Source organism: Sceloporus occidentalis, unplaced genomic scaffold, assembly GCF_023333645.1.
Source record: "Sceloporus occidentalis isolate IW3139 unplaced genomic scaffold, rSceOcc1.0.p SCAF_175, whole genome shotgun sequence".
Lineage (NCBI taxonomy): Eukaryota > Metazoa > Chordata > Lepidosauria > Squamata > Phrynosomatidae > Sceloporus > Sceloporus occidentalis.
This window is the reverse complement of record NW_028317155.1, coordinates 1426284-1453864: the sequence shown is the minus strand read 5'-3', so window position 1 is coordinate 1453864 and position 27581 is coordinate 1426284. Positions and strand designations below refer to the sequence as shown.

Here is a 27581-nt window from a genome sequence, read left to right as displayed (position 1 = left end):
AATTATAAAATGGTTTAATCACCCAGACCCTGACACTGACTAAAGAAAGTGCATGAAAAATATTAAGCAGGACTTCATTATCATTGCCATAAAGAACCAGCTCAGTGTGGTGATTGGGAAGAAAAAGTGATAAGACTGCCTACAATCTGACCTACAGTTATATAGATAAAGGACTTGCCTGGCAATACACACAAGAATCAGCCAGTCCCAGCCTTACGGATACAGAAGATTAAGGCCAGCCCCCTTTGGCTTCACTAACCAACCGTTACGTTAAACGTCACCTTCCACCTGCACCAATGAAAGGCACGTCCATTGTATACGAGCCAATCGTATACGTGACGCATTTTGATTTGTTTAAGGAGGGGGGTGAAAGTGGGCGGGACTAGAGGAACCCACTGTAGACACCAATGTAACCAGATACTGTTTCAGCAGATCACGGCTTAAGCGCAACGGGAATCTCGGGTTCCAGCGGTTTCGTACACGTACCGTTTCTCCGCCGTTAGTGTGAGACAGCTCGGAGGCGCCATGCTGCCGGATGATGGAAGCGGATCAAGATGTGTCGGTTAGAGAGCAGCTTTTCCACGAGTGGGTCCGGGAATGCATTGTGAGTGATATCTTCGTGCGGAAAGGGTTTGGCTGTGAGGTTAACCCGTTCACCCATAATATAGAAGTTGCGGTTGGTGTGCAGCCGATGTCTGTAGGCTGCGTATTGTGTGGGCACTAAAACTTTTTTTCTTTACCAAGAAAGTGGGTGGAGGTAGGGGGTAACTTTTACCTTTCTCTGCACCGGGGTACGGTGTGTATATATATATATCTATATATATATATATCCATATCCCCCCCCTACTGGCTCTGAAAGCGTTAATGAGAACAGATGGCCACGGCAATGGGTCATACATCGGCACTGTTTTTATTGAGTTGTGGGTGCTGTAGCCGTTTCTGCTTTGAGAGCTGGGTGGGGGGACTGGGTGGGTGTTGGTGGGTAGGTATGGGTATCCGCTGTACTCATTTGTGTGCCAAGGCATCTGGGGTTGCAAGGTTTCCACACTGGGGATAAAACAGCAAACCCAAAATAAAGGGGTTGATGTAATTAGTACGTTATGTTACTGAGGGTGGTAGATAAGTGGAACAGTCTCCCGACGGAAGAAGTAGAGGCTAATACAATGAGGGTATTTAAACATGGGATAGACATAAAGCAATCCTGAATCTAAGACGAGACCAAGGAATGATTAAGGTTGGAGTCATTAGACCGTGAAAAACGTGCAGACCAGATGGGCCAAATGGTATCCCGTCTGCCATTAAATTCTGTCGCTGCTCGCGGTAAACCTGTGGGCTGGCCGTGACATCTCGTCGCAGGCGCTCTATTGAATGATAGACGTACCCGTTTATTAATAGGAGGCTGTCTTCTTATATGTTCTGTGTCCTTGTGTGACTTTGGCTATTCCCTTTTAAATGGTTATTTACGAATGTTAATTAAACTTGCTTCACGCTATTATTATCTTTTATTTATTAAGCACCAACAAATCGCACTATAACATGTATTGGCAACAACCTCATCCAGCTAGTGATATGCCTTGGAGGATTGGAGTTGTATTTCTGTGGCATCTGGAGTAGCAGTTACCTGTCTCCATCAGGTGGTGCTGGTAAAAAAAACCTAAACGAACACGCATGTTGTGTCACTGGTGTTTGTGTGTGATATAAATGCTGGGATGTCTTAAAGGTCTTCATAGTTATGTTATGTTTTTACATAAGCTATGAATTATCCATCTCTCCCTCCGGTGTCAGCAATCACTTGTTTACAATGTAAAGTGTTCTTAATGCCCATGGCGTGCGTTCCGGTGCCTTTAATTCCTATGACGTGTTTGCTGGTCCTATTTTGGTTCCTTGATGTGTGATGTTTGAAGACTTGCACCTGTGGGTCAAACTTTTCCTGCTCTGCTCTTTGAATAAGATGCCATTGTTTGTATGTCACTTGAGATGGGGTTGCAGGGGTAGGACCGCTGACGCTGCTGTGGCTTCATGAAACCCCGCGGCTCCATTATCTGCACCCTGCATAGGGAAGTGCGTCGCACAATAGCCTCTGTAGGTGTGAAGATTTAGTATGACAGCTAGATCCTCTTATGTGCGTAATCGACAAGAGCGGGTGCCTCGCTGCCGTATATCAGCTGTCACGGATACCAAGTGTTAGGCTGTCTGCTCTGATAGACACCCGATACACAAGATTAGCATAAAGGACATAGTCCCGTAAAGTGATATGCCATAGAAAGCAGGAGTGTAGATCTACGTTCCGTGAGTGTAATGAGAAATTTCACAAATTTATTGCATGAAATTAACAAACTCGCGCATAAGAACAGCAAGAGAGGCCAGCTCTCTCACAACTGGCTTAGGGTGGGGGTTACCGGTTATGAAGTCCAGATGATATTGGCAGATAAGGGACATTTCCCAGGAACCGGCCCTCCACGGCAAGAAAGACGGCCAACTCCCAGTCCGCTCTCCCAGGCTGGATACAGGTGCTCTTATCCAGGTCTATAGCAGCACATTGACATTGAAAGGCAAGAGTACACTTATCTGGTGTAACGTGCGGCACGCAGAACACAGTTATCTGCTGGCCTTGCTATTTTATTTATTTATTTTTTTGCCCAATTTGGGTGCAATTCTATTTTTGCTTAAGCTGGTCTATATAGCCATTTGTTCCATCTGGTCTGCCTATTTATTGCTTGCTGTAAGAACACCATACCTAGTATAGTCCAAGATATCCTTAAAACTGCCTGTCCTGTGCAGTTTTTAGTGTAATTATATTAACCTCTACCACTTCTGCTGAAAGACTATTCCGCTTGTCTACCACTTTCTCAATAAATAAAGCCATGGTTACTTGCATTACATCTACCACAATGAATCCTTTTAAATTTCGGTGAAGTGTACTCCGCCAATAAAATTAAGATTTATCTTCTTCTGCTCTACCTTTTCCATACTTCTTACTTATGTGTCCTGCGTAAAAATCGCCTGTCCTCTGTCGCATCATTCACTGCACACTGCCTCTGAAAGCAACATCAGCGCAAGCACTGTGTGTGTCGGGGCCTTCATGAAACGGGCTTCTTGTTTGGGTGGCTGAGCAGCTGCGCACAAGCAGATGATCACGTTGCGAAGTGTCGGCTGGAGTGGCGTAAAGCACGCTGACACTGGAGTCGGAGTCTGATGGATGAATCTAGGTTTGGTGAATGCCAGAAGGCTACATACAGGAATGCATGGTGCCTACTGCAGAGTTTGGTGGAATAGGGATAAGGACCTGCGGCTTTTTTTTTTTCTCCGGGTTTTGGTCCCTTGGTTCCAGTGAAGGGTAATGTTAATTCTACAGCACACAGACGTTTTAGACAATTGTATGTGTCCAACCTTGTGGGAACAGTTTGGGGCCAGCATGACTGCGCCCCAGTGTACAAAGCAAGCCCCCTAAAGACATGATTAGATGAGTTTGTTGCGGAAGAACTTGACTGTCCTGCACAGTAGAGGACTGCACTGGGAGGCGGGACCCGCCAAAAAACTTGCGGGCGGTCTTTCTGGGGCTGCGGGCGGGAGCAGGCGGTCAGGCACTGTACCTGCGGGTCCCGGTAATCCCGCGCAGTCCTGCAAGGATGCCTTCTCGCTGCTCCATTAGTGTCTCCTATCTTGCTCCGCCTATGAACAAGGCGGAGTCACGTGATGTGACGTCACTTCCTGTGACCCCGCCTTGTTCCTGGGCGGAGCAAGAGAAGAGACGTTGTGAGGGAACAACTCGAGGGCAGCCTTGCGGGACTGCGCGGGAAATCAGGTAAGGAGGCGGGCGTGATTGGCCACAAATGTGGCGGGAGCGGGTGGGATTGGCCACAAATGTGCCGGGAGCGGAACACCCACATTGCGGGAGCGGGATTCAAAAAGCAGTCCCGCGCAGGGTTCTACTGCACAGAGCCCTTACCTCAATCCCATCGAAGACCTTTTGGGGTGAACTGGAACGGAGATTGCAAGCCAGGCCTTCTTATCCAACATAAGTGCCCGACCTCACAAATTATCTATTGGATAAATGGGCAAAAAAATCCTACAGAAACACTCCAAATCAGATGCCCAACAAGCTCATATAGGTGATGGTCAGGTGTCCTCATATTTGTGGTCATATAATATATTCTTGAATATCTAAACCTCTCCCAGGTTATGTGTGCTAGTCTATCATGTGGAACGATAGCAGACACGGATAGGTTGTTGTCATTGAATTGAAAAGGTTTCTTTAAAGTTTCTGTGTGGTTCCTAATTGTTTAAACCTTAGAATGAGAGAATACAGTTACAAGTCTAAGGTTTGTTTTCTTAGCATTTAAATAGGTGTTACATAGAACATTAACTGCACTCTATTGCATTCTAACTAAACTTAGTTAGTGCTGTGTTGGGGTAATATAATACTCTCGGACAGGGCGCGCTGGGTGAAAAACAGCCGTACCGCTGCCCAGCAAACAGTGTGGATGATCTGAGCTTTCCACCTCCTCTGCGTGCTTGACCCCTTTTTTCGTCTTTGGTATCTGACTTTCTTCAGGGTTAATGGCTTTTTACCACTCCTAGGTTTAAGGGTAATTTTCAGAGCGTCGGCACAGTTTAATCTCTCTTCGGTAAGCTGACTGCGCTAAATGATTTTCAGTGCGAAGGTAATTAGCATCACTGATGATATCATTATGTCCTACGAAACCCCAGGACAAGGTTCCCGTTCTGTTGGCTTTTTTTTTTTTTTTTCTTGCTCTTATGTAACAAACTGTTATGACTCTGATGTTAGTGCAGCTTTGCTGTAGATGGTGTCCCCAATCGAGTAGAAATCTGGTCTTAGCCATTTTTTTCCCCTCTAATGTAAATAATGTATGTTGTAAATGTATTTAGTTATTATTAGTCTCCTTCTATAAACCACTTCATAAATCTTTTAAAGAGCATGCAATGTTTAACCAATGGGTGTAACTAAAGTACGGTGTAGATCACAGCACAGCTGGGTCCAATGGAGTTTATTCACTAAAGGGACAGTTTGCAGGAGAGCTGAGGTTTGAACTCTTGGTTCACTATTCATTATGAAGGCCCCATGCTGAAGTTTCTCCACTTTGAACATCTGACTTAGCCCTGTATAGTGCAAAAAACTATAGGGAGTCAGCCAAGCTCTTCCTGCAGCAGAATATCACTGGCTTTTAATACCGTATATTCCGGCGTATAAGACGACCCCCTACTTTTCCAGGTAAAATATAGAGTTTGGGCTATACTCGCCGTATAAGACTACCCCTCTACCCAGTATACAACAACCAGCCAATCACGCCAAGCGATGTAGACTTGGGGACCAGGGGGCTCATCGTGTTCGTCTTCGTGCTCGTCTAAGGGGGAAAAAAAAATCTTCATATTCCATGAATATTTGCCTGTTCCTGTCTTCTCCGGTTTTTCTTTGTTTTTTCCGTTTTTTTCCGGTTAATACGGGGTTAACGCGTACTGCAGCAGCTCTGGTGCCAGGAGTTTAAATGTCCGTATGAGCAACTCTATTGGTCGCCAGCAGGGGGCTCGTCTGCCATCTGAAATAGTCTGTCCGTACAGAAGACACCTTTTTTAAAAATTTTGTTTCTGGTGATGAACGTCTTGGGAAACGCGGATAAATGCACGTCAACATGTTTGGATGACATAGCATTGACTCTCCTCCCAATGGTGGGACCTAGCCATGTAAACGTTGGCTGAAAACCTAATCGAGACAAAAAAATAACCGATTATGGTTTATCAAATTAATGTTTTCACATCCTGGACAGGATCCGTTAACCACTATTGTGCACAGTATGTACATTTTCTGGCTTACCCAAGTCACACTGTAGTCTGCTGTGAGTGTTGAGGGTTAATGGGTTGCTCAAATGTTGATACTCTTCTCAAAATTGAGGCGCTTAAGGGATTTAAACATGATGTTCTCATTTATAAAACACATGCTGAATTGGCAGATTCTCTGCATACCACATGAATTACATTGGACTTTTCCATAGCGTTCAGAGGGACTCACTCAGACACTGCTTGAATAGACGGGAATAGACTTGTTATGTTTTATAATTGTTTTATACCTTTTGCAAGAAAATAAATATTCGGTGATGAACTTCAGCTTGAGATGTAACGTGTGTGTCCTGCTGAGACCACTATCTGCGTGTGTGTATATATAATGCTTTCTTTTTTTAAACCCAATGTGACTTGTATATGCAACTCACATATAGAGTGGGAATACATTTGTTGCAGGGAAACTATAGTATGACCATAGTCCTGATCTCATTGTGGACATGCTAGTACTTATTTGCTACAAAACTTGGTTAGATACACTGCCAAATTTTTATATAGTTTAAGTTGTAAGATCCATCAAGTAGCTGTTAAAGCTGCTGTCATTGTCGGTTATACCGGTGTAGAGCTTGCGTTGAATTTGTTAGTCCGGGGGTACATTGGCATGTCTTCCTTATGGTGTTTTAGACCAAAAGGTGTTTGCTGTAGCCGTACAGTAGGGAGTGGGGGTTGCACATGGAAATTATTGTTAGTGGAACGTGATGCGTCTGTGACGGAGGCGATAGACGTTGAGTGACTGGCCGCTGCTACAATGCTGTGTCCTGCGATCGGCCTGCTTGAGTTGGCTTAGTGTGTTGAGCTTTGTGAGAGCTGGCTGTGCTGAATCTTGGCTTTCGCTCTGTGTCTGGAAAGGAATATAGCGTGTGTGTATATGTGTTTGTGTGTATCATGCTTGTATTCTTGCTGTAGAGTGGAGTGTTCTACTTATTGGTGGCTCTGGTGGTGAGATCTATATTGATACATAGGCACCTTTTTGTTGGTATGTTGTTTATGGCGGTGAAGCTGGTTTTTAATCTTACTCACATGGTGGCGACTTGTGATCTTGAACGTATTAAATGCATTCCTTCCAAATGTGCATGCAGCCTAAAGTGTGCAGTTTGTACAAATGTGTGTCCGATTAGTTTTCCGCAATATAAAACACAGCGGTGATGCTCAGCTGGAGAAAGTAGATACTGTGTTCGTGCCTTAAAATCGCTTTTGCTTTCGGTGATGCGTTTTTTTTAATTAAAGGGAGAGTGTCGAATGTGTTGGAATTTATTTCCTGCTTCAATCGGGTGAATGGATGAGTGTCTGCCGTAGAGCTGTAGATTTAATGGGGGGTGTTATGAAGAAAGCATTTTAAAGTAATTTCAGGAATGCTAAACTGGCTTTTTAATTGTACAGTGCTATGGAATATGATGGCGCTATATAAAACAATAAATATGCTAACCTTAGCAGTTTTGTGTTTTTGGTTTTTTTTTTTAATCTAAAGGTTTAAATACAAACGCTTAGGAGGCATTTTCAGCTTCTATGGCAACTGCCTATCAGTGCCTGATTTGGTATCACAAATCAAAAATTATGACCGAGGCAATATTTCTTTTAAAGGTTTTGGCTTTTCACAATAAAAGGACTGCTGTTTGTCTTCAGACTTTACATGGCTTTGTATATGAAGTTCAAATTGTTAGAGCTTTGAGACATTTGTTATGTGAAAGAGTCGGTCCTGTTAAGAACGTAACTCTTTATTTCTATTGTTGACAGATCTGCACCTTGCTTTTCACGGCTCTCTACCTCCTATCATACACGGTCATTACCAAGTTCAAGAAGCATGCTGACTTTACAACAGGTGAGTTGCCATTCTCACACTTTGCGGCATCACATGCAACCCCCCCCTCCAAAGTATTCTGCACCAATCAGAGTTTAACCCTTCTAATTCTTGCACCTTGGGCACATCTAATAATTATTATTATTATTATTATTATGACATGATTATCCGTATGAATCTAATTTTATTTGTATATGCAGACATAAGAATTGAGGGATATTTAATATTGTACAAAAACAATATATTGTTCTGGTCGGGAGCCTATTAAGTTTTTGCTTTCTGTATTTTAAGGCAGTAGCCCAGATTGGCCATAGTGTAGCAAGTCCCATGGCATGCGGGTTAAAGTCTACTCTGCTCACATCTCTGCGAGATAATATTAATTTCCTAGAATAAAAGGGACATGCTCAGATCAGCCGTTTATAAGACGTGTGCTTGTCTCCTGGTGTGATTTGCCCTCACACATGATATGCTTTTTATGGCCTCGCTGCACCTGCTCAGAATGACTCTACTCTGGGATCGCACTCTTGTGCTGTGTCAGAGGAAAGAAGCTCAAGGTTGGCCAAGAGGTACCACTCCATCTCTTGTGGAACTACAACTCCCATGACTCTATGCAGTGTTTCAGTGTTAACCAAACTAGTGTGGTGTTTGCGGGAGTTTTAGTACAAGAGCTTTGGAATTTTACCTTTAGGCCCAAGGCTTACTTCTTAAGATCTCTAGTTTTACAGCTGGCTGCGTCAATTCCAGTTTCCACAGTTGCAGATTTGTCAACTTTGAACTTTTGCGTTTGTGAAAGAATTGAGGCACAGCTTGTGATACTTGGGCAGAGCAGCAAGATTCCTAAAGGCCAAATCCATTCCTCCCCATAACCACTGGCTTTCACAAATGACGTGTATTACTTTGCTTACTCTATTGCAGGGGTGTCCAACTTGCGGCCCTCCAGCTGCTGCAGGGCTACATCTCCCATAATGCTCCTGTAGCTAATGGGCTGGCTGAGGAGTATGGGAGATGTAGTCCTGCAGCAGCTGGAGGGCCGCAGGTTGGACAACCCTGCTCTATTGTGACACTGTGTGTGTAGTGTGTATATAAAAGCCTGAATCTGTTCATCTGTAGGTTTTTGAACTTCGCATCGTTAATTTTCATCTTTATTGTCTCCATAACAGTTGATGTTGAAGATGCTGCCGTTAACAGGATTGCGTAAGTGTATTGTTATATTTATTTTTGCAGTTATTTTTCTAAAGGAGATTCATAATAATTTATATGTGCTACTTGGGCCAACTATTTGCAAGCTGATGAACACTAATTATTAAATACACGACTTAGGGCTGATTGTTTGCACATAACTGTATAAAGTAAAGTTTGGCGCTTTAGTGCAATGTCAATGGAGGAGTACATTAGGGTTAATAATGGTGTTTATAACAGCCCATCATGTAATAACACAATGCAGTACAGGAAAGCTTCACTATTTTTGTATTAAAGCTGACTGTCTTACATGCACTATAATGTGCGGTCATTGTACGCTTATAAAAGAGGTAGATCTGTTCCTTTCGGTGTTCTGGTCATGTAAAAACCAAATGTAAAAAAGAGTTGTGGCGGTAAAACACCCAAAGTGTCTAAAAATGTCTAAAGCTCATACATTAATTTTTGTGTTTAAAAATAAATTTAAAATCAAGTGAAAGGGGCTCCGTTGCAGCAGTTATTAGGCTGCAGTTCGCATTATTCTAAGCCATCGGTCGGATGGTAAAGCTAGTGTAGTATGTGGAAAGTTGCTGCGCCACATATGGGGGGGGGGGGGGTTGTGGTGTTCGGTGCACTGATGGAATCACTAATTTCGAACTGGCTGTCGGGCAGACCACATGTCCCTGTTTGTCCCGGCTGGATGTTGTTTAGATTATATCTGTCTTGTCATGATTTCCAAGCCCTTGCCTCTGCTGCTGCTGCCCTTTGCTCTGCCACTCTGTCCCAGGACTGAAACCTGAGCACCACGTTTCAGCCTTACTTCAACCTCAGCAGTCTTAATGTTTAACCCTTCAGCTCATATCTCCTCTACATATTCTCAATTTTTTTTTTTGTTGAAATATTTCAATGAATAGCAACATTTTCTTATACATAAAATGCGATCCTATCAGAAGCTGGTAAATATGTGTAGATGTTATGGAATTTACTTAGCATTTTTCACCTCTGCATGGAGTCCTTAATATTTTTTCCATAATGCTATTGCAAGAGGAGTATACAAAATGAACAATAACACTTCTTCTAACGCATATAGTCTATGAAAAGTACAGTCCAGACCAATGGCGTCTTGCTTTTTTACCACTCATCATCTTCCGTTTGCTCTGCTTCCTTGCATAGCTATTTGCCTTGCTGGAGATTATTATTTTATATAGCGCCGTCAAATTCCGTAGCGCTGTACAACGGGTAGACAGGACATAACTAGTAGTATGTAACGTAACAAATTGACCTACAGAGACAACAGGTGAGGAGGGCCCTGCTCAAAGGAACTTACAGTCTAACATGGGTTAATGGTAGTCCTTTGTCTGGTCAGGACATTGTCGATTGCGTTTAACCCTCCTTCTTCCAGATACGAGAAACTATTTTATGATTAAGGAACAGGAAACCAGCTTCATGGCAGTAAGTTTTCTGAATCGGGGGACTCTAACATGTAGCTCTCGAGCTTCTGGTAGCTTTCTGAACACTGATGAGTAGCTCACCGGCATACTGCATGTGTGGAGGAGAGTGAATAGAAACGTAATAAATCCGTGAAAGTTCAAAATGTATTCATAGCTTTTATATACATTTTAACAGTTGCTTTCAAAGTGTTTGTTCATGATTTCATGTGGCTCTTTTATTTAGCAGTAATTACTAACCTATGACAACAAAAGGGAACAGAGAGCTTTCCTGAAATAGAATAATTCTTGTTATTGCATTGACTGTGGTTTCTGAGAAGAGCAATTTTCTAACACAAGCGCTGTACAAAGTATGCTGTTAGTGAAATGGGCTTTCCTACAAGGCAGGGGAGGGCTGGCAGCCTAAGGCCTGGGGGGCAAGTCAAGTGAAGTGGCTCCGCCCCCTCGCACTCACCTTTCACCCCTCACGCTGCTCCCATCACTATGCGGCCATCAGACTGCTGGAAAACTTATCTAAACGGACGCTGGGTGCTGATGCCACCGGCCGGAGCTGCTTTAATCCTTTTTTTATTTATTTAATATGCCGGATCGGCTTGCCATATTAAAAATAAATAAAGTATTAAAGTAGCGCCGGCCGCATCAGCACCCAGCGGCCGTTTAGATTATATTTCGGGCGGCCTGGGGGGCAATTGCCCCCCGGCCCAGCCCGCCCCTGCTACAAGGAATATACAGTGTGTGTATGTATTTTTTATATATATATATATATATATATATATATATATATATATATATATATAATGTGTGTGTGTGTTATAGCTGTAGCATATCGAGAGTCCCTTGCACTTGGCAGACTTACATTGTATTTATTGGTGATAGCACCTAGGTGATATTACTACAAAGAATCCAAATATTGACATTGGGTAAAGAGTCCCCTTACAGTCTAACACAGGGGTGGGCAATTAATTTTCCCATGGGGCCACATGAGAAATTGGAATGGTTTTAGAGGGCCAGACCTCTACAAACTACAAACTCCGAAGCCTTGTCCATTTTGTTAACTTATGTGCTGTTTAATAAAGTTATTCAAGCCTACGTCATTGGTAGAGGTGCTTGAATAAGTAAGGCCTGAATAACTATTAGCACAGCACAGAAGTGAACAAAATGAACAAGGCTTCGGAGTGCATACCGTATTTTTCGCTCTATAAGACGCACCTGCTGATAAGACGCACCTAGATTTTAGAGGAGAAAAAAAAGGAAAAAATATTTTGAGCTAAAAAATGGGCTAAAATATTTATTACAATAACTGAATAAGCTATGAACACAGTAAGACACACACAGACACAGTAAGACACACACAGACACAGTGAGACACACACAGACACAGTAAGACACACACAGACACAGTGAGACACACACAGACACAGTGAGACACACACAGACACAGTGAGACACACACAGACACAGTGAGACACACACAGACACAGTGAGACACACACAGACACAGTGAGACACACACAGACACAGTGAGACACACACAGACACAGTGAGACACACACAGACACAGTGAGACACACACAGACACAGTGAGACACACACAGACACAGTGAGACACACACAGACACAGTGAGACACACACAGACACAGTGAGACACACACAGACACAGTGAGACACACACAGACACAGTGAGACACACACAGACACAGTGAGACACACAGAGACACAGTAAGATACACACACACAGACACAGTAAGACACACACACACAAACACAGTAAGACACACACACACAAACACAGTAAGACACACACACACAGTAAGACCTCCCTCCCTAACCCCCCTTCTCAGTATCTCCCCTCTAACTCCCTAACCCCCCCTTCTCAGGATCTCCCCCCCCGCCCCGGTCACTTACCTTAAACTCCTGTGTTGGAAGCGTGAGGCGTTTGTCTCGGGTGCCGGCGCTTCACTGCTGATCGCCGGCGTCTGACGTCATATGCCGGCGCCCAGCGTAAAGCGCCGGCACCCGAGACAAACGCTTCCAACACAGGAGTTTAAGGTAAGTGACCGGGGCGGGGGGGGACACCGGACTCATTGGTGAGTCACCAGGACACTCTTTGCGGGCCGGTCCGAGCTATTCAGCGGGCCGGATGTGGCCCGCGGGCCGTGCTTTGCCCAGGTCTGGTCTAACAGAACGTGGGTAAATACATATACACTCTTACCAAGTGTTCCTTTTTCCTCCCTTGATGTCCTCCTCCTTTTCCAGGAGCTCAGAATGTTTGCTAGGTATGAGCGTATCCCAGTGTTCTGTTACAGATGACATAAGAGACCTAGGTAGAATTGAAAGCTTGCAATCCGTTATGCTTCGGTTACCTAATAGATAACCTCTTTGCCAAATTTGCTCTTTCTACGGCTGACACTGTACACCTATATACCTTTATGAAAATGTGTGTCATTGGACTTCATATTTGCTTATGGGGAAAAAAGGATTATTACAAACGCCGAAAGCTTCTTTCAGAGAGAGGATTTTTTCTTTCTGCCCCAATGTGTTGGCTTGTCTGGTTATGCCACAAGAAAGCATGAAGAGCAGTAGTACGTGAAAGAGGAGGAAACTGCTTGAATACAAACTTCATGTGTCTCCTAAGACAAAATATATTGGCATAATGAATAAAGACAGTGGCTACAAAATGTCTAGTAATATTTTTAGAAACCGGATTCTTTGAAAGAAGTTGGGTTTCAATGGTTTATTATTTATGTGCCATCAAATTCTGTGGTGCTGTACAATGAGTAGACTGGACATAACAAGGAGGGCCCTGATCAAACGAGCTTACAATCGTTCTTGAAATTCATTTTGTATGTGTTTAAGTCCTGGACTAGTGTGCTTTAAAGGGTTAATATTAATCCCAGTACAAGCTTCCTTATAGGTGGCCTCAAATTCCACCTCGTTCATCAAAGGAGAGACCTAGTAGAGACGCTTGTACTTTACTAGTGACTCACATTACTAGCTGGTCCTTCTGGTTCTGCTGAAAACAAAGTCTTGATGACGCTGCTTTAGAGTTACAGGTCGTGTTGGCCTAAAGGAACATAAATCCACACGCCTAGTGCCAGAGATACGTCGCGCCTAGTGCCAGAGATACGTTGCGCCTAGTGCCAGAGATACGTCACGGGACGTTCAATCAGAATTACCAGCATTCCGCTTCAGCCCCTTGTCTGTATTTGGCGTAATCGCAGAAACCGTGAAATTATTGGCACGCAGGACTTTTGGTTATGTCGGGGAAAGCCAGACATGGGCCTCCTTACCTCATTGTTTCTCTAAGTCAAATTATCTACTTATGTCTTGTCTACCCATTGTACAGGGCTGCGGAATATGATGGCGTTGTATATGAAACAAATTATGTTGTGTCTAATTATACCTGTACTTGCTGTCCTATCAAATGTTCTTGCGACAGACCAGCAGTGCTTGTTCGATTAGTTGTCTGTGTGTTTGGTTCTAGGCTGTGGATGTGTACTTTCACCCTGGCCGTGTCGGTGGGAGCAGTGCTGCTCCTGCCTTTCTCTATCATCAGTAACGAAATCTTACTCTCCATGCCTCACAACTACTATATGCAATGGCTCAATGGCTCCCTCATCCACGGTAGGCCTCTTAACTAATTTGTTAATTTTGTTATGCATTTATTATTTAGGATGAAGTACAAGTCCATGATTCTCACCAAACATACAATTTTTTACTTTTTCTTTCCTTTTTTCACTCCTGCCCATATAACAGCATATCGTAAATAGCTTCCGGTATCTTTCATGCTCCCCAGTAGAATTCATAGATAGTAACAGACTGAGTGAGAGTGTCTTATGCGTTAACGTTGTTAAGCTATGTATAAGAATTGCTAAATGTGTCCCTTAGCAGCAAATTAGATAAGATGTGCCTGCATCGTCTATCCTGTCTCAGTTCTGTGCCAGCCTTGCTAATAGCATTTTCATATGTAGCTCTTGCCTGCCCATAGTGTGTAGGGCATATTGAGTGAATCCTTGGTCTTAAGAGAGGTCTCTAGTGCAAAGTGTTATAGGTTGTTATTCTGCATTTAGGTCACAGCGACCTGACCATTTATACCGGTAGACAGAATAGTTATAAATGTCTGTTTATTTTGGTTTGTAATCCTCCTCATTCAGTGCCCTTTGTTCCGTAGCACAGTGCATATGCTCTGTGGTTTCTCCCCCATGGATAACAGACACTGACCTGTAGTAATGAAATCGTAATATAGGGCTTGATTGTTTTCCCCACTGTATGTCTGTGCATTTAACACTTGACATTTTTCTCTCTTAGGCCTATGGAACTTGGTGTTCCTCTTCTCCAACCTGTCATTGGTATTCCTAATGCCATTTGCCTATCTCTTCACCGAGGCTGAAGGCTTTGCTGGCTCAAAAAAGGTAACTTACTTTATGCGTTTAGGTTTAAAATGTATATGTATAGCGACCCTTCTTGGTACATGTGGTTGTACATACAGTCATGTAAAAAGTACAGCATCTCATGGATTTGCATATCAGGACATAACAATCATCGGTTCCTTAACAAGTCTAAAAATTAGGTAAATACAACACATGACATTATACAGTGTCATGATTTATTAAACAAAAATAAAGCCAAAATGGAGAAGCAACATGAAAAACTAAGAACAACCAATGATCTTAAAGAAGCAATTGTTACTGCCCATTAATCTGGGAAGGGTTATAAAGCCATTTCCATCATTCTACAGAGAATAAGATTATTCAAAAGTGGAAAACATTCAAGACGTTGGCCAATCTTCCAAGGAGTGGACATCCCAACAAATTCACACCAAGTTCAGACCGCGCAATGCTCAGAGAAATTGCAAAAAAAAAAAAAGTTTGTTTTGTTCATAAAAATACAATTAGCTTGGCCAAATTTGATTCATGCCACAGGACAATGATCCCAAGCACACCAGCAAGTCTACAACAGAATGGCTGGGGGAAAAAATTGGGGTGTTGAATTGGGCCAGTCAATGTTTAGACCTCAACATGATTGAAATGCTGTTGCAGGACCTTAAGAGAGCTGTTCATAAACAAATGCCCATAAACCTCAATGACCTGGAGCAACTTTGTAAAGAGTGGACCAAGCTTCCTCCACAACTATGATTACAAGCTGATGATTACTTCAGGTTATCACTGCTAAAGATGGTTCTACAAACCATTGAATCATAAGGTCTAGTTGGTTTGCCCACATGGTTTCTCCATTGTGGCTTAATTTTTGGTGAATAAATCATGACTTGGTGTAACATCTCATATGTTCCTCCTCCTGAGTTTGTGTTTATCTAATTTTGAGATCTGCCGGGGAACAGATGGTTTGTTACTATGTCCTGATATGTATAACCATAGAATTCAAAGAGGGTACTTTCTTTTTTACCCGACTGCACAAAGCTCATGTAGGTGACTTTGCACAACATATCGCAGGACTGAAAGACACAATCTGAGGGTTTTGTGCTATAGTGAAACCATTATACACTCATACACATGGGCGTAGGAACTGGGGGGGACAGAGGGGACAGATCCCCCCCCCAGTAACTCATGCGGGGGGACCGATAATTAAGAAATTCCCCCCCAGGGCCGTAGCAACCCCCCAAATAGAAACGCCGCAAATGCGGCCCGCGAGACCTCGAGGTGCCTGCTGATCTTAAGCGGTCCGCACACCTCGAGCCCTGCTACTTACCTGTGGGAGGGTCTTCTGTACTGCACAGAGGAACCGGAACCCAGCAGAGTTCACGTGACATTACATCACATCCTGCTTCCTCTGTGCAGTACCAGAGAACGCAGAGGGAGGCCGTGCCCCCTGCTGAAGTCTGTGAGCGGCATCGAGGAGCTGCAGTGCAGGTAAGGGGGTGGGGAGGGTGTTTGAATGAGTATGCGTGATTGAGGGAATGAATCTGTGAATGAATGAGTATATGAATGAATGAGTGTGTGTGTGTGTGTGTGATAGCATGGATGTGTAAGTGCTGGAACCTAGGCATGATGGGACTGTGATTGCTGTTAGCAATCACACTCCTATCATGCCAAGTCAGCCAGTACATGCTGAAACCTAGCGAGCTGCCCCCTTGTGTATTGATGCTGCCAGCAGTATGGGGTCTGCACATCACTTACAGCCACCCTGTACCAGCATGTACTGGCTGCCTGGGTATGATAGGAGTGTGATTGCTGTTAGCAATCACACTCCTATCATGCCAAGTCATATTGCTAATTTTTTTTTGTCCAATTGTGGTGTGTTACCTACTTTTATTAAAAATGTGAGTTTTTATTATTTTTTTATTATTGTTATCGGTTTTGGCTAAGTGAACCGTGAATGTTTTGGTCCAGAATTTTCATTTTGGTGCATCCCTAGAATAATATCCTTAGTCCTGAATTTGTAGTCACAAAACTTTCTAGGCCCAGAAATCAGTGAGAGGAAAAGTAAATGTTTTTTGTGTCATTTACTTTATTTTAATCTGCATATTTTATTAAAGGCCATATTTTCTCACAGTGAAAAATGAGTGCGGCCCGCGCACGTATACAATTCTGATGAAGTGGCCCACTGCAGAAAAAACTTGGACAGCCCTGGGGTAGACAGTGAGAAGGGGGGGTAGGGAGAGGGTAGCTAGTGAGAAGGGGGGGTAGGGAGAGGGTAGCTAGTGTGAAGGGGGTAGTAGGGAGAGGGTAGCTAGTGAGAAGGGGCCATAGGGAAGAGGGTAGCTAGTGAGAAGGGAGGGTAGGGAGAGGGTAACTAGTGAGAAGGGGGGGTGGGAGAGGGTAGATAGAAAGTGGGGATCTGGTGGGGGAAAATGCTGTCCCCCCCCCCCAGATTTTTAGGGGTTCCTACGCCCATGCTCATACAGCAGGTATCCGTGTTCCATGCTTAGCTCTGTGCCTAAATCTCTTCTGCAAAGTGGTATTAGAGAGGGGTATGTAACATGCTGATTTTTTGTTTGTGTTCTTGCAGGGAGTTATGGCCAGGGTATACGAGACTTCTGTAGTTCTCCTACTTCTCACCCTCCTCGTTTTTGGTATTGTCTGGATTGCTTCTGCAGTCATTGACGACGATGCCGCTGGACGTGAATCTCTTTACGGTATGGATCCCGGATGTGTGAGATACAGTGTGACGCATCAGTTTGTTTTAAACAAGGAGATTGTTTAGTTTTGTAAAGGAGGCCAATACTTGAATTATTTTCTCTGTAGAGAACATTGGGGGAAAATGAGTTAATAGCTGTAGATGAAATAATGCAGCGGTTTGCTATAATAACAAGACCACGCTTTACTAGGTAAAGAAATTGACCTTAGACTCTGACTTTTCTTTGTTTTGCCCCTTCAATTATTGGTGATGGGTAATTGTTACAGAATATGTTTTCTACTAGCCCTAGGAATGCTGTCGGCTACAATGAAATTCGGTAATTTCCATTACTGCTTAACCAGGGGCTTCAAGTTACAGGCCTCAAAGACCACAAACAGGCATAATTGGGGAAACCTAAACTTAGAACACAAGTAGTTTCATCGTTTTTACACAGTTTGATTAAGTTGCCAGCCGACCCCTTCACCAAAGGTTGTGCTGTTTACATGACAAGTTATGATGTGCAAAGAGACCTTGAACTGTAATGGATATTGTAGAAACCACCATAGGGGTGCGGGAGGATAACCTCCTGATCTGAACGGACATCCTACTTTGAAGGAATAGGCGGGGTTAAAGCAGCAGAGCACCTGCCATAATGTTTGTGGTCCTGATAAAGGGCTCACTGCACCCCCAAGTGGAGGATTAAGGTACTTCATGTACAGCTGGCAGTCATTAACCCTACTGTTGCAGGAATTTGCTCTTCTTTAAGATAGATGCGTGTGTATAGATCTGTGTTTCACTCGGCATTGAAATAGGGACATTTTATAGTTTACTGAATAGAAAACCTTTATTTTCTTTTTTTCTTTTTCAGATCTGTGGGAGTACTATCTTCCATACTTATACTCTGGCATCTCTCTCTTTGGTGTCCTGCTGCTTTTATGTAAGTGTTTTTTTGTGTGATATACGGTATATAGATAGATATCATTTATAGATATCTAGGTAGCCTTGCACACAGCCTTATTGGTGGTGAAAACCTGGGTGAATACCTCCCAGTTGAAAAATAATGGGAAAAGAAAAAAGGCACACCACGATTTTTAGCTGAAGCGCAAAACGTAGTTTCATAAAACATAATTTATTTTTTTGTGAGGAATCGTGGGGTGCCCTTTTTATGCCTTTCCATAAAGTGCTATTATTCTGTACAGCCTGCCACATAGGGGCGCTAAAAGTAGTCAATTGTGGCCCACGTCCTGGTGCCAAAAACCTGACATTGAACCTGCACACTAACAGTGAACAAACCTTCAAGAATGGTCTAATAAAGAGCTACCCAACTGATTACGATTGTAATTGTTAAGTAGTCAATCTGTGCCCCCATTCAAATAACAACACTTTCCATACAGGCCCCCAGTGTTCCCTGAGCTGGCATTGGAGCTGACTGGGCAAATATGTACGGGGGATCCTGCATTTGCAAAATGAACACAAATTTAAAGGGGGCGTGCATTAATGTGCATATGATGTCTTGAGTGTGCTGTAAGTTATTTCACAGTATGTGATTATGGGTAAAACATGTTTTTTTCCTTTATATTGCAGTGTGTACGCCTTTTGGTGTTTCCCGGATGTTCTCCATTACCGGAAAGCTGCTTGTAAAACCTACGGTATGCTAAATAACCCTGTGCATGTGTAATATAACGCGTGCCTGAATAGAATGTCACGTCTGTCGAATGCTAATGTATCTGCGTGTTCCTTCGTTTAGCTTTTAGAGAACTTGGACGAACACCTGAGTTGCACAGCTTTTGAGGAAGCTGCCATATCACGCAAGATATCTGGTACGCAAGTGTTTTGTCTCTTGATGATTAAACTTCTTTTCACTTGGATTTGTGCTCTTTGTAACTCTTCGCATGTTCTTGGCAGCTAAAGCATCCTGCTGGTTGAACGTCAACATGGAGGCACTGCAGAAAAGGCTTTTTGCCATACAGAGCCACAGGATAACACTCGGTAAGGATGCAGACCCAGATCAAGGGGGCCCAGACAACAATTTCTATTTTTAATGACTTTTAAACTTGGAAGTCAGAAGCAGACGGGTTCCTCATTTTATAGGCAACGTATGATCGTATAAATAGCTGGCTAATAAGAAATATTTCTCACGTGCATGTAAATATACAATCACTTGTACTTTGTTGATCCCACACGTTCCGATACACAGAGGTTCAGTGGGCAACTAGATTGAGATTTGTATTATAAAAGCTAAAAACGCTTTTGAAAACGTGTATCTTTACCCTAATTGTTTTATACTAAATGTCCATCGAAAATCAGCCAAAACTGCTAATCCTTTTATTTTGTGTAAAATGCAGAATGTGTGCCTGTAACAGCCTCTGTAGTCCCTGCATGTCACATTTAATCCAGGGAAAAGCTTTTGAAAATGTCTCCTGTACTGTTGCCCTCTACGAGCCATTTTACAGAGTTTGGTGTGAACCCCCGATTGAATCTTAAGCAGTAAAACTACAGTGACTGACTCAGGCCCGGACTAGGACAAAAAATAGGCCCGGGCATTTAAGCCCGAGCAGCCCATTTTTGTTTATTTATTTATTGTTAAAGCCCACCCTTCATGTACCATCTTTGCATTTACTCATTCACACAAATCATTAACACATTCATTAATGCAGTCTCACAAATCATTCAAGCAATTCATCCACACATGAATTCATTAATTGTCATACGCATTCACACAATTCATCCACACATTTATTCATTAATTCATTCTCATACGCATTCACGCTACCCCCTCTCCCCATCTTATCTGCCCCTTCTCACTATGTTCCCCCTTTTCACTATGTTCCCCCTCTCACTATCTATCCCCTCTCCCCATTTCTCACTATCTAACCCCCCTCTGCCCCTTCTCACTGCACCCCCCGCCCTCACCCTACTTACCTTGTTGCCGGAGCAAGCAGCAACTGCGGCAGGACCGGACTGACTGGGCCTCTACGGCCGCATTAACGCACCTGCCCCTTAAACCCGCCGCAACTGCGACCGGGTCCGCCACTCTAAGGGGCCAGGAAGCCCCCACCAGGGCCGGCCTTAGGGGTCTGCGGCCGCACAGGGCTTACATTAAAACATCGGGGTTTTTTTTACTTTATTTAACAAAAACTTTATTTAACATGGAGGATGTTAAATAAAGTAAAAAAAACCCCGCACACCCGTAAGGCCGGCCCTGGTAGGGGTTTCCCGGCCCCTTAAGAGTGGCGGACCCGGTCGCAGTTGCGGCGAGCTTAAGGGGCAGGTGCCCTTTATGCCCTGTGTTAATGCGGCCGCATAAGCCCAGTCAGTTTGGTCCTGACTGGGCCTATTTTAAGGTAGGGGCCTGGAGCTGCAGCTCTATCAGCCCCTAAGTCAATCCGGCCCTGCCGCGGCCCGGCCCACCGGGCAAACGCATGGACTGACTCCTTTCTTTAGATGCCATAGTTGATCGGCAAGGATATCCCTGCTGCAGCAATAGTTTCAGTCCTGCCGCTCTTTCTCTTGTAAGACCTCTTGTAAATGTCTAAAACACTTCAGAGTTTGTCTTTTTCTTTTTTTACGGTGTTCATCAACCTTGGCTTTTCTTTCTTTCTTTCTCTTCCACAGAAATGAGGAGAAGAGCTTCACCATGGCAGAGAAACCTGTTTTATCCTCTAGCAATGTTATTACTACTTGCACTTACAGTAAGTATTGCTGCCGGTCCGAGTTTAACCCCTTAAGGACAATAGGGGTTATTACTCGTAGTATATTGTGGGACAATGGCTCTTTTAACATTTTTCAGTGTTACTGTTTAGCTGTGATTTTCTTCTCTCATTTCGTGCTCCCACACATATTATATATTGTTTTTTTCAGGACAAACAGGGCTTTCTTTAGATACCATTATTTTTATCATATCTAATTTACTATAAAAAAAATGATAAAATATGGTGATTTTTTTTTTGTTAAAAAATTACTTTCTCTCACTTTTTAAACCAAAAAACTTTTACTCATCTGCAAAAACTAATGAAAAAACCTGCTAAATAGATTCTACTATTTGTCCTGAGTTTAGAAATACCCAATGTTTTTGTGTTGTTTTTTTTGGGGGGGGGGTTCTGCACGTTATGGGGCAATAAGTACAGGTATTTAAAATGCTGGTATTTTAACACTTTCCATGCGCTAATTCTACCACTAGCCTTTGTCAAACATTATGGTAGTAAAATTTTTTTGTATTTTTTTCATACATGTACTTGTAACACCACAATATGTGTTCAGTAACATATCCTGAGCGCAGTGATACCCCACATGCATGGGTTTGTTGGGTTATTTGGGAGGTAAAAGGCCACCTTTGTGAGGTGTGTATTTTTTTTGCCATTTATACATCTAGTCACTCTGTGCCCATGTCCCATACTTGGGACATCTTTGAAGCCGGCCAATTCGATTTAGCCCGTCAAATCATACATTTTTTAAAACTAGGCACCCTATGGGAATTTATAATGCCAATATTTTAACTCTTTGCGTGTGGGAATTTTTTGGGAAGACACAGGGCTAATTTTAGGTAGCGCTAATTGTGCGTAAAAAAACTTATACATATGTACCTATTTGGACTTTTTTTTTGTGACAGTAGGGAATTATTTTTACATGTAACACATTATATATACGATGTCAAAAAATAGAGTATAGCAGAGTATGCGGTGATACCTTTTTTTATTGGACTAACATAATATTAAAAAGACAAGCTTTCGAGAGTTATCCTCCCTTCATCAGGTCTGAAGCAATACTAATCCTGATGAAGACCTGATGAAGGGAGGATAACTCTCGAAAGCTTGTCTTTTTAATATTATGTTAGTCCAATAAAAAAATATCACCGCATACTCTGCTATACTCTATTTTTTTACATCGTGTCTACTGGACTAATACGGCTTCACCCTTTTACATTATATATAAACACATTTTTTTTACTTTTTTTTACTATACACTGAGGTTGTGTAGCCCCCTCTGAGGCTACACAACCTCAGTGTATAGTTAAAAAATGTCATTGCCTCAATGAAGAGGCAGGCTGGAATGGGGGGGGGGTGCGTGATTGACAGACCAGTGATTTCAGTCACTGGTCTGTAGTTTAACCCACTGATCGCCGTGATTCACAGTGAATCGGGAGGTTGTGAAGCCCTCTCTAGAAGAGGCAGCCTGGAATGACCCTCACCCGATTTGCATCGGGCTCGGGGGGCGTGTTTAACAGACCGGTGATTTACATCACTGGTCTGTTTCAACCGCCGATCTCGGTGATCGGAAGGTTTGAAAAACTTTTTTTTTTTTTGTTTGCCTGGACAGCCTTCCAGGAAAACCGCAAAGCTGCCGATCGTGGCGAAAACGCCGTGACCACGTACATGTGCGGGCATTGTCACTAACGCATTGCATCGTCACCCCGTACATGTACGTGGATTGTCGTTAAGGGGTTAAAGAGAGAGAGTAGAATGAGCCCTCTTGTTCTTGCTGTGGGTTTTGCTGTAAAACCAATCTGTGCTGCCAAAACAGATGAAAAAGTCTAACTGCTTTGAAATGTAGATTAAAAAATTTTTTGAAGTTATAACTTCCCAGTCATCCTAAATATCAGAGCAGAAAATTCCCCCAAATGCTAGACAATAAAGGAAGATTGATTTGTTGACTGATGTGTAACTCCTTCTTGCCTGTGTCTTGCAGGGTATTTGTGTGCTCATTGTCTGCTTCCATGTCTTGGAACTTCTCATTGATGAAGCGGCAATGCCAAAAGGGATGCAGGTACACCCAAAATCCCCTGCTACTTCCGTCGCTTATGGGGGCGCTGATACATTTATCAACTATGAGTTAATTCCCCAGTTACCGTTAATTGAGACCGTTAACGTTTCAGGATGTTCATGTTGGCGCACTGGGTGATGAGTTCATTGCTAAAATTTTCAATATTGCACCCAAGTTCAAGCAGGGCTATGTGTTTATGAGTAACTGTACAGCTGTAGAATATAAAATGACCTCTTTTTGTTCTACAGGATTCTCGACTTGGTGAGGTCTCTTTCTCAGTCTTTGGTTCATTTGGAGCAGCTATGCAAGTCATCCTTATATTGTATCCTTCTGCTACTTTTTTTTTTATGCTAACATACCTTGATCATTTTGGTGCAATCATAGGGATATTCTGCTATTAATTTCTCATGGTTGCCCTCTTGCTCTTTAATACCATAGATCTAGCATCATCTAAGTCATTGGGTTAGGACCCAGGTACTATTGCAAGTAGTTACACAATCCCATTGCATTACATCTCTTCAGCGCCTAGAGACAATGTTATAGATGCTTCAACATCAATAATGTCGGCAATCGGTCGATGGTTTAATATGTCATTTTGAATGTGTTCTTCAGTAGCATTTGGCATAGAGTGGTAATCGTACAATGGTTTCTGTAGAGTGTAATGATTGTAATGTTTGTTTGACCTGAGATGATTCTTAACCTTGATGTCTACCAAGCTACCTTATGGCTTCCTCTGTGGTAGGATTTTACAGTTCACCCCTTTTTATTCGACTCTTGCCACAAAAACATGACACAACTATGACCAAGGTAAGAATCATTCATGGTGTGTATGGTGGCTTTGTTTAGGACAGTTATTCACATGGAGTGTTTCACCTGTTCATTTGTTTCGTTCCAATTAGATTATTGGGAATTGTGTCTCTCTCCTCATCCTCAGCTCTGCTCTTCCAGTTTTCTCCAGAACATTGGGTGAGTGTAGAAAGTACTTAACTAGGTAAAATACTTTCTCAGTAGTCGCATAATTGTGTGGAATGAATGCAGCATGTGTAACTGATATCTTGGTGACACATGTGAAAGAAAAGGGGAAAATATATTTTTACACACTGTATACAGGTCTTGATAATGTGTAAACACACTTTGTCCTTTTGAAGGTTCTTGGGGGTACATTTGCATAAATACATATAAATTACAGATGATTGTAAGTAATGTTAAATGCCAACTTTGACCTTCAAGGAAAGATTTATCTAAATGAAGCTTTCTACAAGCTTGTAGTAGATACTTTTCTTATGTTCATACAGTTTTCTTGAAGTACTTTGTAGCTGTTTAGAAGCATCTCTCAACATAGCAGCTCCGATGGACCTACCAACATATTGAGTGTTGTGAAGTCTACTGAGAAATGGTGCATGTGGTTGAAGAATAGGGGAATATGTTTTAAAACGGTATAGATGTTTGTCGTGACCGTGAACCTGCCCGGCAGCACCCGATCTCATTGCCATTTTCCCTGTACAGGTATCACCAGGTTTGATCTACTTGGAGACTTTGGGCGTTTTAACTGGCTGGGAAACTTCTACCTGATCTTTCTGTACAATATGCTGTTTGCTGGCCTCACCACACTTTGTCTCGTAAAGAAGTTTACCTGGGCTGTGCTATCTGAGTTAATCCGTGCATTCGGTAAGGATATGCTGCTCTGTGTCATGCTCGCCCCCCCCCCCCCAAATTTACTTTTTAATTTGGGCAAGTGAGGCAAACACAGAAGGCCTAACGGGTAATATACATGAAAAAGCTGATACTAGGACTATTTGCTCAAGTGAAAATTAAGTCTTTGGTGGACGTTTTTTATTGGGCCAGCATAGAAAAAGATGGAAAGCTTGCAATACACTTTCAAGGCATCTGACATCCTGAAACATTATGTAACTTTACATCTCTTTCTTTGTTGGCCCATTAAAAGGTAGCCGCTTGACCTAAAGACTCCACAGCCATAATATAACTATTACTGTAGTAAACTCGATTATGTATATCTTTTTCTAAATCCAAGGTGACCTATCTGTCTTTCTCCCCGTGTACGCTAAAGCTCTTTGTAGTCTATGGTAGGTTTCTGGTTTGCTTTCCACTCGTAGAACTCCAGCTTTACATCATACCTGTTCAAAATGTGTATTTTAGATATATTCATAGAATGAAACGGGAGAAAAGAACCGTTAGGCCACATCATTTCTCCTAATTTAAAGACGTTAATCAGTCATTGGTCTCATCTTGGATTCACAATAAACATGCATGGATTGGCATATGGCGGATTGTCATCATTGTATTAATCTCTACCACTTCCGCTGGAAAGTTGTTCTACTTAGTAAAGTAAAACATGCTTACATTACATCTAGGTGTCTGACACTATACTTGACAGATTCTAACCTCTTGTTCTAACTTTTTTACTTTTAAAGTTTGCTTAAGTTGCATATTAACATAAAGGACACAATTTCCATATTCATATATGCATTTCTTACTATTTTTAGGACTGGATAAATTACCCCTTTCAGTCAATAAAACCTTCAATCAAGGAAAAGCTTGAATTTTCTGTTTTATTCAAGAAATCTTTCAAAACGACAGGCAACATGGGGTAACTCAAGGTCTCTGAGTCTGTGGATGGCTCGAGGATCTACTCAGAAGATTCTAGTAGAATATGAATGAAGAAGTGTCCCATGATGGGATCTTTGACACTTTGGCCACTACTTGCCACACAGGTGTTTCAAGACTAAGTTGGTGGTTGTTCTCCTCCAGGCTTGGAATTCGGAAGGTATAGCTACACCTCTTCCACCTCATCTGTGTCGCAAAACCATCGGAGTCACTTCCTGTTGGATGTGGAATTTCCATCCCTTCGCTTGAGTATTCCTGCTGCTATAGATGTACAAGGGGCAATGTATGAATTAGACGAATGAGAGAAAATGTGGCCCATTGAACCTAATGGGACTTATTTAACAGATACCCATGCCAGATGGTAACGATCAATTCAGAACAGTGACGCTTTGAAGGAACCAAGCCTCTCTTTCTCCTTGTTTACAAGACTTTCACTCCTGTGTTGGGGCCTTTTTATTTGTACCATATGGAGTTCCAGGACAGGTCCGTGCAATGACTTACAAACAGCCAGCATTACTGTTATATTTTATGGACTGATGGAAGCTTCTGCAACCTTCACATATGGAGGCTACAACACCATACTGTTTACGTGCTGTTGTGTGTCATTTGTGTGTATGTCCAGTATCTACGTTCCTGTTTGTCTCATGTGTGTTTTGACTGTGGGGAATTTTTGTCATAAACACTACAAGTGGATTGGTTTAGAATCTACTCTTAATATGCGTTGAATGTAAAGATATTCCTCCTGTAGGTTTTACCATTTCTGTCCAATGGACAGATCCCATCTGGGATGCTCTGAGCCCTACAGTATTTCATTTTATCCATATTCTGTACTGCAGGGGGGGTACATAAGTATGTTGTGTTTGATAGTGTGGAAGTAGAGGGCATGAAACAAATGAATGTTGCAATATGTGAAATATGTGGTGTATTTTAATTTGTTTTTTTACCCATTGCCTGGCTTTGCACATATTGAAGGGTAGCACCGCTATTCAGGTGAGAGAGCTCCTTGGCTGCAGTTGGTCTGTTTTTGGGGTATTTGTACTCACGGGGTGACTGGATGTTCCCTGCTTGTGTTGAGGTGGGCAGATGCTTCTGAAAGCAGCAGGTATGGTTGTCTTGTAATGTGACGTTAAAATGTATTTCTGCCTCAGTTATGCAAGAGCAATACTGTTTTGAGGATGTGATGTCCAGAGGCATGTAATCTATATAATGCAAAGTCCCCCCCCCCCATAATATTGCACTAGCCATAGAATTTGAGTGGATTATAGCTTTTTTTGTGGGTTTTTTTTTTTTTTTTTTTTTTTTTTTTTTTTTTAAGCTGTGTCTGTTCTTTGGACAATTATGTAGGCTTAAATGAAACCAAGTCTTCACCCTAGAACACCAAAAAAGTATACCTATGCAATTATTTTGCCGTAGATAGTAGTCTTCTTCGAGAGGGTATAACTCCCATTTTAGTTATCCTTGTTTTACTACCTCCTTATCTAAAATACAGGGATTGGTGCTTGATGCCAATTACTCTGCTTTACTTGTTAAGTATGAATCTGAATGTGTTGTCCAGACACTTTATTCAAAAAGTGTATCTTCTAGGCTTTAGCACCTTCTGTGTCCTCTCATGGATCACCCCTGAAATGCAATGTGACTCTTCCACACCATGTGGGTCCCTGGCACAAATGTGTTAAGAGCTTTTAAAATAGTTTAACCATTTTAGTGCCAGAGGCAGGATGGTGCGCCACTTGCCTTGTGAGCCAAAAAATATATTGCTGGCTAATTGTCCTTATGCTGTAAGGTGCAACAGGTCTTGACAATGTTTGTGCTGCATACTTATTAATGCTCTATATATATATAT

The 27581-nt window shown here is 42.4% G+C and overlaps 1 protein-coding gene across 1 annotated transcript; it reads left to right on the top strand.

Moving 5' to 3' along the window:
• Positions 1 to 538: 538 nt before the first annotated feature.
• Positions 539 to 25673, top strand: LOC149279037 (protein LMBR1L). The gene is made up of 17 exons (XM_089501481.1): positions 539 to 604; positions 7591 to 7675; positions 8815 to 8848; positions 13764 to 13903; positions 14588 to 14691; positions 17246 to 17372; positions 18222 to 18290; positions 18938 to 19002; positions 19101 to 19173; positions 19259 to 19342; positions 20969 to 21045; positions 23039 to 23116; positions 23362 to 23435; positions 23830 to 23920; positions 24013 to 24079; positions 24620 to 24781; positions 25618 to 25673. Exons 1-17 carry the CDS (start codon positions 539 to 541, stop codon positions 25671 to 25673), a joined length of 1452 nt encoding a protein of 483 aa, XP_089357607.1.
• The last annotated feature ends 1908 nt before the right edge of the window (positions 25674 to 27581 follow it).

Excerpts from the sequence above, each read along its gene's own strand:
- LOC149279037 (XM_089501481.1), top strand. The coding sequence starts at position 539 with ATGGAAGCGGATCAAGATGTGTCGGTTAGAGAGCAGCTTTTCCACGAG. Across the intron at positions 21,046-23,038 it reads TATTACTACTTGCACTTACA|GGTATTTGTGTGCTCATTGT; the intron begins GTAAGTATTGCT and ends TGTGTCTTGCAG. Across the intron at positions 23,436-23,829 it reads ATGCAAGTCATCCTTATATT|CTACCTTATGGCTTCCTCTG; the intron begins GTATCCTTCTGC and ends ATGTCTACCAAG.